Genomic DNA, 13519 nt, shown 5'->3' on the forward strand with positions numbered 1-13519 from the left:
TGGATTTAATTATATGGTAACCATAAAGATTTAAAATAAATTCTGATTCTTGTCCCTTTTTTTATAATTTTTATGGATTTTTTTTTTATGTTTAGTTTTCCAATGTTTTGTGCTCAGATTCCACCATGTTTATCAGTAATAACTTTGAAGATCATAATAAATTCTAATTTTACATTTTTTCAGAGGTTTTTATGCTTTTCCAAAATACTCTACAATTTAAATTGGATATTTAATAATCAGAAGTGACTCATTAAATGTTTATAATAAATAATAATTTTCTTTCCCATTTTTTTGGGTCATATATAATGTATTTTAAATTTATTCATTCCATGTATTGAGTTCTATGTTTCTTTATGGCCAGTGATATGAAGTGATATATATATATATATATATATAAATGTTGTGAATTCACACTTCATGTGGATTTTTCTTTTTTTTATTTTGGTAAATGAATTATGATCCATCCTCACTTTAAAAAGAAAAGTAAATGTTTTTTTTTTTAACTTAATGTATAAGAGACTAAATTTGTGATTTTCTAGTGAATTACTAATTTTTTTAAAATTTTATATTTTTTATAATAAATACATAATATTCTCTTTTTTTTTGGTTTGTGAGTATATATTTCTTGACTTTTATATTTTCAAAATTTTTATTAGAGCCTAATTATTTATATAAAGAATAACAATTACAGTAGTTTTGTTTCATTTTTCTTATATGATTAAAAAATAAATGAAAGAAAATGCTAACCATAATTTAAACCATAAGGTAGGGTGGGAGAATAAACAATACAAACTTGATCAAACTCATTGTAAAAAATTAACATATATAAAATATATATGATAAATAAAAAAATAACATATGTGTATAAAAATAACATATAAAAAAAAATCATATTTTTAAGAACGCCTTAAGGACAAAGTTTTCTTTGGGGGTAAATGGGTAATAAACATATGCCTTAAAAAAATCTTATTATTTTACAAAAATTAATGTTTTTTCTACATTGATATTTGCGTCTATAAAATAAAATGTTAAAGTCTAGAAAATAGAGCTTCACGTGAAATCAAATTATTTTTTTAATAAAAATTTTTAACTGATTTTTCTTTTAAGCTTTCATGTTATTTTCTTTTCTTTTATTTTAATAAATGAATTATGATACAATGACATTTTGAAAAAATATATAAATTTTAATTGGCATCATCCAAAAATTGTCCTTTTCATTAAAATGTAATAAAATATTTCCATCATTGTTGCAACATACAGATAAATCATTTGACTCTCATACGGAAAATGTTTTGTCAGTATTTTTTTAAAATATTTTTATTTTATTTTATTAAAAAAAAAAAAAAACAAAACAAACAAACTGCATGGGTTAAATAAGGGTGACAAATTTGAGTGGAAAATTTTGAAACAAGACAAAGTCATGCGTTTCTCTACATCAACTGAATTCCCAAGTTGAGCTAAAAACATACTTTTAATTGAATGCACATGATCCACTTTCTAGAGAGTGTGAGAGATAAAAGAAAAATAAATCAATAAATAAATAATGAATATTTTTTTTTTAAAAAAAAAGTCTATGACACATGACACAACATATGATGTTAAGCAAAGTTTGTTACAATAGATGCCTTTGCAAAGTTTGTTGAAAAGGTCAACCAAAGCACATTGAGGTACACTACCCAAGGACAATCAGTGCTTAATCTAAGCCCAACACTATTGAAATAGTTTTAAATATGTTTTTTTTTTTTTTTAAAAAAGACACTTTTGAATTAACTACAAAGAAGTTAACTTAATTTATATTTCAATATATAAGTGAACTAAATTGATAATTTTTTATAACCCAACAATGTATGTTAACCATCTCCATGATAAAGAATTGGTCTTTCATTTTGGATATGGTGATTTTTTTTTTTATTTTTAATGTAAACAAGCTACAAATTAAAATTTTGAATTTTAATTTAAGAGAAAAATAAAATATAATTTTTTTTGTTACAGAGGTGGTGAATTTTGACATCTTCATCTTAAAATAATTTTTATATTTAAAAAAAAAATTGAGAGCAAGTTCTTTCAAGGGAATAATTTAACAATCTCAAATTATATATATTTTATGAGATAGGAAATCATAGATTGAAATGATTTTACCCCAATTAAACAACTGTATTTTATGAAAATTTTCAATAGATTAATTAAACAATCTCAAATCAAAAATCGAAAATATCTTTGTACCTTATAAAGAAATTAACCAGAGATCAAACACAGTAAAAATTATATATTTTCAAAAACAATTTCTTACATTTATTTACTTATTTATTAAGACTGAACAAAAGAGGCTCAATTAATTACCAATCAATCTTCAATCAACCACACAAAAATCCAAATAAGACAGACCAAAGATAACAATCAAACAACACCATCCCATTATAATAACAAATTATATATCATTAATAATAATAATAATACTAATAATAATTAATGATAATTACCAATACTGAACATCATTATGCATGGTAAAACTAAGACCATGTGAAATAGGAAAATGAAAAGGAAGAGGAGGATAATTACCAAAAGTAAAACTAGAACTAGATTCATTTACAGCACCAGCACCACTACCACTACCACTACCACTACCACTAACAGCAGCAGAAGCAGCAGCAGCAGCAGCATAACTGTAATTAGTATTACCTTGATGAGTTGTTTGCAAAGCAGTGACTTGAGATTTCAAGAACCTGAGATAATTTGCAGCTTCATCAAGCATTGAAGCAGTGTCCAACTTACTTCCTCCAGGCACTAACCTTTGCAAAGCTCTCAACCTCTCACTGATCTTCTCCCTTCTTTGTCTTGCAGCCACTGTTTGAGGATCACTAGATATTCTCACATTCTTTCTCTTTGGTTTCTCTTTTTCTAGTTCTTCTTCATCTTGGATAAAATTCACTGGTCTCAAAGCTGCAGCTCTATAAATCATTTCCTTCAAATGCAGTACTGCTTCTCTGTCTGCTGCTTGGTATTCGGTTTCGGTTAGTGTCGATGCGGAGGAGTCTCGGAAAGAGTAGACTTGTTCTTCGAATTTTCTCTTTGGTTTTCTTCTTGTGTTGTTGTTTGGATTGGAAGAACTTTGTGAGCTGTTTGAAGAAGTGTTACTGTTGTTGTTGTTGGTGGTTGTTGTTGTTGTTGTTGTTGTTGTAGTTGAATAGAAGTCGTCGAAAGAGGCGATGAATTCTAATGGAGGAGATAGAAGGTGATCGAAATTGTCGAAAGGATCATTGATATCATCAAGACCATTAATAGAAATATTGCAATCCATTGTTGTATAGAAAGAAAGGAATATGTATATCTATATATATATATGTGAGTGTGAGTGTGTGTGTGTTTTATGGAAAAGAAGAGATTGAAAGAGAGAAAGAGAAAGATGATGAATTGGAGGGAAGAAAGAGAGGATATAAAAAGAGGAAAAGAAGAAGAAGAGAAAGATGGTCCTGAAAATTTGTTTGCGTGTAGATTCTGAATAAAAAGATAAGGGTTTTCTTTTTCTTTTTTTCTTTTTCTTTTTTGGATTGAAATTGAAGTTTGTGAAGATGTGAGCAGTAGAAAGCATGTTATATAGAGAAATGGTCAATGTTGTTGATGTAATTTGATTTAAGTGTTTTTTTTTATTTTAATTTGTTTAATGGAATTTACTTGTATACCCCTATGAAAATGATGTTTATTTATACATTTATAATACTGCAAATCATTCTTATTTGATTTTTTTTTATTACCTCTTTTATTTATTTATTTGTATCATCAGAAAATTTGGAGATTGGTTTTCGTTTAGAAAAATATATAAGCACACCAAAAAAAAAAAAAATTTCAAGAGTATAAACATAAAATTAACTTTTATAAAGACATAAGTACACTTATTAGCTTTTATAAGAGCATGCCAATTATTGTTTTTTCTTAATGCATTTCTTTTTTAAATACAAATTATATAGTATGTATATACACAAGGGCTAGTTATTTATGAACATGTCTAGATTTAAAATTTAGGAATATTTACATTGTGACCATTTGATCTAACGGTCATTATACAAACTCATTTGTTATTGTGTGAAAACTCTTTTTGTTATAAAAAATAAATTTATTTTATAGGGAGGCAGAGACCACATCAACATCAGTAATTAGATAATAATCTAATGCCTACTCCAGAGATATCCCTACAATAAAAATTTAAATACATCATTAGATGAGGAATTGATTATATATATATATATATATATATATATATATATATATATATATATATATAAAAGTATAGAATCTTTTTCTCTCTCATATTCAATACCATATATAATAATATGTTTGGTGAGATGAAAAAAAATCAATGATAAATGTTTTTTACATGTAGTTCGGAGACAAAAATGACATATTATAAATTTAGTTATAAAATTAATATTTGAATATGATGTGGGGACCAATTATTGACAATTTTCTCACCCTTTTTTCTCACTTTGGGTTTGATTTTGAATGAGAATGAAAATGAATGTGATGAGTACAATTGCTGTGCTTCTTGTCCAATTAATTCTTTTATATTCAAGAGGTCATGCCGACATCTCTGTTTCTGTATTCAAAATGGAAACTATCTATGTATTAATATATTTATTTATATATATATATATACATACATATATTTATTTTCTCAAACATGTGGAAAATGCTTGTTAATTGGTGTGCGTTAAATTAAGTTTAAATATAAATTAGATAATGGTAATTTTATTAATTAAAACACCTATTTTATTAATTAAAACGCCGCTTTATTATTATTTTTTTGTCTTCTTGTTATTTAAAGTTATACTTACATGAAAACAATTTCTTATGGTTCTTACAAATCAGATGTGAATAAAAAATTCATTTTGCATCAAGATTCGTGAACTACAAAGTATGAATAATAATTTCTAAGCAGAATTCCATTAAATTTTATTCATAAATAATATAATAAAATATCTTACTTTTTCTTACCATCTATTATTTTGTATATAATATTTTTACCATAATTATTCACTTGCATAAAAAAATTTTCTTCTTTCAATAAATAAAATAAAGTGGTTAATAATGATTAAATTAAAGGGGCTTATGAGGTATGAAAAGTTTGGTGAGAAGGGTAAGAAACAATGTGGCAATGCAAGTTGGTGGTAGGGACTTTGTCTTTGGGTATTTCAAGTTTAATGCATATGCTTGGATTTTTATTAAAAATTTCAATTTGGTTGTATATTCTCATGTGGAAAAAAATTTATTAACTTTAAACTTTATTTATTTTTATTTATTATTTTTAACTTTTTTTTAACATGTGGACAAGCCACAAATCAAGATAAGCACAAGAGCTGAAATTTATAGTACTTGTTCACTTCATGTATGCAAGTTAAATTTTAAATCAATCTCTTCAACGAATAATTACTTTATGTAGAGACCCAGATATTAATTGACCGATGGCAAAAAAAAAAAAATTAATATTAAAAAAATTAAAAAACATTCAAGCAAATATAACATGAGCATTTTTGTTTTATTTTAATAAAAATATAAAAAACATGTTTTTTTAGTATGAGTTGTGAAATAGGGTGTACCTACCTAAATGGGAAAACAGGCAAGGACTGGAAACCAAGATCCGGGACCACTCTGCAATCATTTGATCTTGATCCAACGCCTGTAATTTACTTAAGATTGTCAGTGGGCCCCACATACTCTCTATTTATTTATTTATATAAACGATTATTTATTTATTTATTTAATATATATATATATATTCGAATTGTTTTGTATTTCCGATTTATAGAATTAATAAATAAATATTAGAATTGCAAAACATCTCAGCCACTATTTACTTTTAACCTGAAGTTTTTAATAGCAGTTTAGGAACTTAAAATTATACATATAAGAATAAATTATGCTCAGCTTGGAAGCTACAGAAAAAAACCAATTTTTTTATTTTTTTGGTTTTTGGATGTGTCTATAATTAAAAATAATTTCTGATAAAATTATTTATTTACTTCGGTATACCCCATCAGTAATTGAAAAATGAAAGAGACAAAATAGTTTGTTTTTTTTTTCATTTTAAACTTGTATAATATCCATCAATTTAATTCAAATAATTTTAATATATAACTATGAGTTTGCGAGAAAATTGTCAACTTTCAAATTAAATATGAGAATTAGTTCAATCATTTTCGGTTCTTATATATTTTTTTTATTGTTCATTTTCATCAATATATTCAAACCCATGTTACTCCTAAAAACAAAATTGAATAAAATAAAAATAAAGAATATTTAAAAGTACAAACATAATAACCAAAAAAGCTTTTACCCTTATTTTAACTTGTTAACCAAATTCAATTTCAAGAGTCACATGTCTAAGTTAAAAAAAAAAAGTTATTTAAGTTCAAATTATGTGTAATTTTTAATTAGAGATAGCAAAAAAAAAAAAAACGGTGATTGGTGGGGGCATTGATCACGAGGAGGCCAATGGCTCACATATCGTTTATGATTACGTGGCAATGTGTTATTGGTTGGGAGACCAAGGGGTACGTTGATGGCACATGGGCATGCAGAAGAAGATCATTTTGGGGACCATAAACTATGGCTTTATCTAAGACCATTATTATTATAATATTAAAATTATAGTGCATTTATGCACTTAGACCCTTATCAACTTCCATTATTGGCAAAAAAAACTATTGTTTCTTTCTTGAGACTTCATGACCAAGAACCAGATCAGTAAAACATGCCAAATTATCTCAGTTGTCTCATTGTGGTGTTAGTTGCAGGATGTACTACCTTTCATGATCATGTGGGTGTGTGTATATATATATTTTGTGCAGTAATTTTATGAATTTAGCTGTGAATTGATTGATATAAAGAATCAAATTCTAAAAGTCATAAAAACTCACCAGAAAATAAGACTGGCTCAAATAATCCCAGTTTGGAGAGTCTCTCAGTTCCTGCTAAAGAAAGCAAAAGGAGAACAAAGAATTAAGTCAGAATAATAGTAGTAGTAATAATAATAATAATAATGTGTGAACATTGTTAATATGAAAATATAGTGGTAGTAGGATTCTTAAAAAAGATAAGAGCGGCATACATTCCATCTTTAAGAGGCACAATTGGATGTTGACTGCATTGTTGGTGACAGCTCCAAATTCTCAACCAGAAGCTCATCTATCTCTGTAATGTGACTCAACAACCATCAGTGAAAACCTTGGCATTAGTTTACAACCATGGTCCCAATAGCAAAGTTTTCAGGATTTCATGAAGCTTCTGGTCGGACCACTTACAGTGTCGCTTTCCTGGTCGAGCTCTATTGAATTGAATGCTTGTCTGCTAGCCTATGCATCTATGACTTCGACACGTTCATCGCATTCATGGGCTTATAACACGGCCAAGTCGAGCATCCTGCAAAATGTAGGAAAAATTATCATGCACTCATCAGTTTGATTATATCATGTTTATGCACAATCTGAATTCAATCTGTAAGAAAATGGATTTATAAACTACATATATAGTTTAAGCATGTTAGCTGAATTCAAGTTAGCTGATTCCATTCACTGCAGAAATTATTGCTGCCCAGGAACATTGAAGACATGGATGAGCATTAGAGCTCAGGCAGACAATTCTGTTGTTTTCAATGAGAAATGACCCAAGAAAACAACAAAACAAGAGTTCAAACTCCATTAAAAGTTCCAAGAGAATGACTCTTTATTTACAATAAGGAGAAGCTGCATTTATAGAGTAAGAGCAATCAATCCAGCCAAAATATGAGCATGAATGAATAAATGGTCCCAAAATGTGGGATTGATCATCACATGCAAGGGGACACCAGCATTTGTGCAATCTTCAAACTTCGGCCGGTGTCGGATCCATTGATTGAATGTGAAGAGTCTGCTGACTCAGGGAAAAAAAAAACAGATCAGAGATCATTCTCATGCACTCTGGCCCATCAATTATGTTGCAAAGAATGATTTTTTCTGAGGGTGCTATCACCCTAAGCTGCATTGCCCAGCCAGTCAAACCGAGTGCTGAGTGAACTACCAATGAGCTACAAACACCTAAAATATTGATCTATGCCATCACAATGTTCCTAGTTTTCAGTCGGCATCAATTCAGATAGCTATGGAAAATAACTTGGAGTAAAATTTACAGACATCATATTAGATACCAGCTTGCATGTCAAAGATTAGCTTCAAATCAATTTCTCACAAAAGGTGGCCACGTGAACTGTCAAACAAAGATGAAGTGGACACTTCTACAGCATTTAAAATATTAACAGAAAGAGTTAATATTTTCAACGATATATCTTCTATAACTTCCCCATGATATAAACGTTGAATCAGCAGTGATGTGATCAAGTTAGTTCTTATAAATTGAATATTATCATTTATTTTGTCAAAAGTAAGGGCCTGAATTTGGCAGAGGGAGGTGCCCAAAGAAGTTCACACTTCAAATCAGCAAGAACTGTCACTTTAGATAGTATAGTCTTGCAAGAATACTGACATCATGGAAATCCATAAAGAAAGATACGGATGAAATGGCGCCATAGTAGATAGAATTGAATGACATCATGATTCGACTGCATACAACTCTAACAGACCATGCAATTTTAAAATAAAATTTACCTGCCTCAGAAGAGTATGCACTAGCTCTTTGCTTCATGAGATCGCACACCTTCATCAGTTACGAAAGTCAAATGATTTGTTAGGCACTTATATTCAAAATAAGCAAATTTTTATATCTCATAAGTCAATAGAATTCATTAATGACAAGCAATTGGAGGGGCTATGGAATGAGATAGATATTGTCACCAGTGGTATCTTAATGCACGCCTATATGAACTTCTGACCTATTGTCTTGTTAAAAAGTGGACCAAGAAAAAGTATACTGAATTATTCAATGTTATTTCAACAAGTAAACTTGGACTTTGCAGCCATCAGAACTGGGCCCGGTGAATTAATTAGCTTTGGCCTCTACTCTCTCTCTCTCTCTCTCTCTCTCTCTCTCTCTCACACACACACACACACACACACACACACACATGTATGTGTGTATGTACATACGCATGTATGAACCAGCTATTTCCAACTTTTTGAATATATTTTCCATATTTGTGAAGAAACTAAAAGAGAGTACTCATTGCAGTCATTCATCAACGGTAACAGCTTGCCAGTTTTACGTTACAGTCTTGATGGTTATTATCCATAAATTAATTATCAAGTGAATCTGGTGTCTTACAATCTAAGAATGTGAACCTTTCACTCGATCCACCATATTTACTAATTACCTCAGTGAGAACTGATTTATATAGCTTTTAAACGTGCCCCAAGTTATCACCTGAATCAGCCAAATTTTCCTACTCTCAGTCAATCTTTACCTAATTATATGTATATTTCAAATTATCTTCTGATCGAACAAAACAAATTGTCCGTCTACCAGTACAAACATCATATTCAGTACATGCTACGCATCCAATCTTTAATCAGTGCACAGCAGATTAGGTTTTGCATCTCAATCCACAGAACCCAAATTCACATAACAAAGTTTGACTATCCATCCTATCCTTTTCTTTTGGTTACTATTGAGCACACAAACAATATCATCAGCTTTTCTCCTGCTTAAAGCAACAGCTTCTCAGTAATGATACACGCTCTATTCTAGTTTGTACCTTCAAGATTTCTGGCTTCTTGAATAACATAGGAGTGTATCATTTAACAGGAGTGCTGAAACCAGTTCCTCGATGTTCATCAAGACAGATTAGGGATAAGCCCATGTTTTCATGCAAAAGATTTGCAATTTATTCAGCAGCTGCACATTTGTCACAACAGGCAGAAAAAGACATCTAGATCTAGTAGCCCAATGCTCCCTATCCAATCTACTATGTACATTCAATCATGTCAGAAGTCACACTTTACAATTTTGAATTTTCCAAGGCAATCAAGATAGGATAATCTCCACTGCACAATACGACAAATATAAGATGCGCATTTTCTTTAGGATATTTTCTAAATTATTCAGAGATAACATTAAAACACTTAAGTATGGCAATATACGTTACTAAATTTTTGTAATTTACCTTGCTTGCACTTAATATTGAATGTATTGGCATCATCAAATAACAACAATGAGAAATCAGAAATTTTCACTAAATTACAATGTGATTTATCTTTTTATTAATTCGGATCTTATGGTATGGGTTTTGGTATTTTTGTACCATGTAGTTCAGTCCGTTTGCAAAAAAATACCAAAACATTTAATCCAGTTAATTCATGCTGATGTGGCATAAAAATAAATTGCAATTAATTTTTTACCCTGTGATGATGTCACAGGAACATCCATGTTAATAAGCGTAAAAAAATAAATTTATGCCTATTTTTAGACTACATCAGCAATTATTAACAGGATTAAGCATTTTAACATCTTTTCGCAAATGGTTTAGCCTATGGAGTACTAAAGTGCCAAAACTCAAACCACAATCCCCAAATTAATAAAGAAGTAAACTAGAAGGTAATTTAATGAAATTTCCCTACGAGAAAATTAGTTACTCTGTCAAGTATAACAAGAAAGAATATTATGACCTAGAATGTTTGAATTTCAATACCTTGTCCATTAAATATCCACAGAGATGAGTAAACTTCCAGTTGGCCTGAAACATAGAAGCTTCAATACATGGCCACTTTCCCGTAAGCAGTACCACACTAGTAAGAATTAGTTAGAAGGCCAGCAGAGGATTCAGTCAAGTGCTTCTGCCAAGGATTATGTGATCTACTCTATCCTGAATACATAGAACTCAGACCATCCAACATATTTTATTCTATATTTTTGTTCAACTTTCTCCATTCAGTCAAGTGCTTCTGCCAAGGACCATGTGATCAACTCTATCCTGAATACATAAAACTCAGACCATCCAACATATTTTATTCTATATTTTTCTTCAACTTTCTCCATTCATAAACCCAACAATATATGCAACTAAATCAGAAAACTTGTCAATAATTAAAGGAACCATTTTTAAGTAAAATTACTAATAGTAGCAAGCATGAAAATACTACAACAATAACAAGCCGTTAGTCTCAAATATTTGGGGTTGGCTACATAAATCCTTCCTTTTCACATTGCTCTATCAAAGGCCAAAAGACTAAATAAACAAAATCATTACATAAAGTTTGGTAGGAAAATACTACTGATCATAAATCTAGGCATGGGATTTGACTCAAGTTCCAAAATACTTAAAACTGATCATTAAAAAAACCAACTAACGGAGATTATAACATATGGTTAGGTATTTTACTGTATGTATAAATTCTGACCCTGCACCTAGAAAAAGCATAAAAATGGGGCTGCTTGAGTATCAACAATATTGAGTAGTTTCTTCCTAGACTCTTCAAATATACAGCCTGCAGAGGATAAATGCAATGGTTAATACTTCAATTAACACAAACAAATCCTCATAAGAACTCGTATCACATTTGCAGCAGCAAATAACTTTTGCAATGTATCTAGATTGAGCGACTTACAGGCTTACATGAATGGGGCATCTCTTATTTTACTTGAGGAGTTCAGGTTATGAATGCAAAGAACTCCTTACTGAGAAGTGAGATTTGTCAACCACCCACGTATTCAAAACCAAAGGGCTTCTATCTTTCGAGTAATGGATTACAAAATTCATGTGAAGTAGAGAGGAAATGCTGAGTTGGCAACAATATGAACTGGACTAATGAGGATTGGTGATTGTATGCTGAAAGGGCATGGACTCACACCATGGTAATTAAGATTGCGGAAAAGAATAAGAAAACAATACAATAACAGCACAGCATGAGAGTTAAGATAAATTAACTTTGAATTACTAAAGAAGGAGAAAAAAAGAAAAAAAAATTCTCAGGTTAAACATGTTGCTCACATTTTGACTATGTAAGACCAATGGTGTTTACTTAATTCAGTTTTCATAAATTTATAGTTTGAATTTTCAAAGAAAAAGAAAATCCATCCTGACAATTCTAGTTTTTTTTTTTTTAATATATATATCTTTCTTCTTTGTCACAAATACCTATACCAAAAATTAGTAAATAGGTTGAAAATCCATTCTAGTAATACACAGACTTTTGTAAACTAAATATAGCCGTTTGCCACAGACATTCCAGATAACTTCAGCTTTCTTGTCTGATCCCAAGGACCCAAGCATCAAGTTGCAGAGAAATGCACTACACAATGCTGAACTCACCTCTAACCAAGTGTTTCTAGAAAACCTTTTACAGCTTGGTTTTATGCCAATTAATTATTTTAGTTTAGTTATGAGAAAGAATAGTTCCTTTGTAGTTGCGAATGAGCATGAAAGCCTACTTAGAAATATTTTCCTAATTAGAATGTCAAAGAACTTCCTATCCGGGTTTCCATATTTTGATCACTTTTTTTTTCTTTGTAAAAGTAGTCATTGAAATAACGAAGAAGAGGTACAAAGATTTGATCAGCTTTTTCACGAAAGCAGTGAAGAACTCAAAACACAGTCCAGTAGAAAGGCATCACTGGTCAGTGGTCACCATTTAGCAGGTCAGAACTTCAGAATCTCTAAAAACGGAAAAACAAATCATGATAAGTTGTTTTATGAATATTAAACACAATGCCATCCACATGATTAACGAACCTGGATATTGAAAGGTTGACCACTGTTAAACTAACTTGTTAAATTAGGTTGCCTTGGTTTGAAGATACAATCACAGAAAATTTCAGCTAGATTACTAACTGTTTTACAATCATGTCATGGTAGAAGTCCACCTGTGTCAAGTCTTAAGTGGGCGTTCATGACATTCAATATTATAGTAAATGAGGCCAAATTGGATCATAAACAGACAATATTAGAGACATTAACTTCTGAAAAAGATGAAAAACATTTTAAAAAAAATCTCATGTTGTTCAAGGACAAGGTTAAGATGGTAACCAGTGGACAAATAACAGAATCAATAACATGGTCTAATAAAAAGGAGCATAAGGAAGTGAACAACAATGGTGGAACATTTTCTTACGCCTAATCATCAATGCCAATCCCAATTCCCTGGCATGCTTCACAAATGCTCTTCCTTGCTTGAAGAATCGATGTTTCAGCTCAAACCAAACATTACCAGCAAAAAAATTTTTGGAAATAAACCTAAAATAACTAGCATTGAAGATTTGATTGCAATTCCAACATATTTCCTTAAAATCCAGAAATCAAAGTGACAAATAACACAAAGACAAGCAAAATCATCAAAAATAGATATCTAAATGAAATCACAAATGCAAATCAAACTGCAGAAAAGAAGATCTTAGCTAGAAAAAAGGAGAAGAATAGGAGAGAATGCTTCACCTCGGCGATCATGGACAGCATTTGGCACCGTGGACATCGAGCACTGCACTGCAGCCATGTTGATGTATCGAAGAATCCAGGAGAGAAATAGATGAAGAATCAGGGATTTTCACATATACCACCCCCTAAAATTCATAATTTCATAAAACTACTTCAGCGATGAGGAAAATT

At 30.2% G+C, this 13519-nt stretch overlaps 1 protein-coding gene and 1 long non-coding RNA gene across 2 annotated transcripts; both read right to left on the minus strand.

The window, feature by feature from the left end:
* Window positions 1–2476: 2476 nt before the first annotated feature.
* Window positions 2477–3381, minus strand: LOC120251419 (transcription factor bHLH87-like). Its single transcript, XM_039259941.1, has one exon. The coding sequence runs from the start codon at window positions 3296–3298 to the stop codon at window positions 2477–2479; it is 822 nt and encodes a 273-aa protein (XP_039115875.1). The 5' UTR covers window positions 3299–3381.
* Window positions 3382–7108: 3727 nt separating this feature from the next.
* Window positions 7109–8683, minus strand: LOC120251048. Its single transcript, XR_005533345.1, has 3 exons — window positions 8634–8683; window positions 7296–7413; window positions 7109–7185 (listed from the first exon to the last, which is right to left on the minus strand). It is a non-coding gene; the product is annotated as an uncharacterized LOC120251048 (long non-coding RNA).
* Between the last annotated feature and the right edge of the window lie 4836 nt (window positions 8684–13519).

The sequence above is a fragment of the Dioscorea cayenensis genome, chromosome 20, assembly GCF_009730915.1.
Source record: "Dioscorea cayenensis subsp. rotundata cultivar TDr96_F1 chromosome 20, TDr96_F1_v2_PseudoChromosome.rev07_lg8_w22 25.fasta, whole genome shotgun sequence".
Taxonomy (NCBI): Eukaryota; Viridiplantae; Streptophyta; class Magnoliopsida; order Dioscoreales; family Dioscoreaceae; genus Dioscorea; species Dioscorea cayenensis.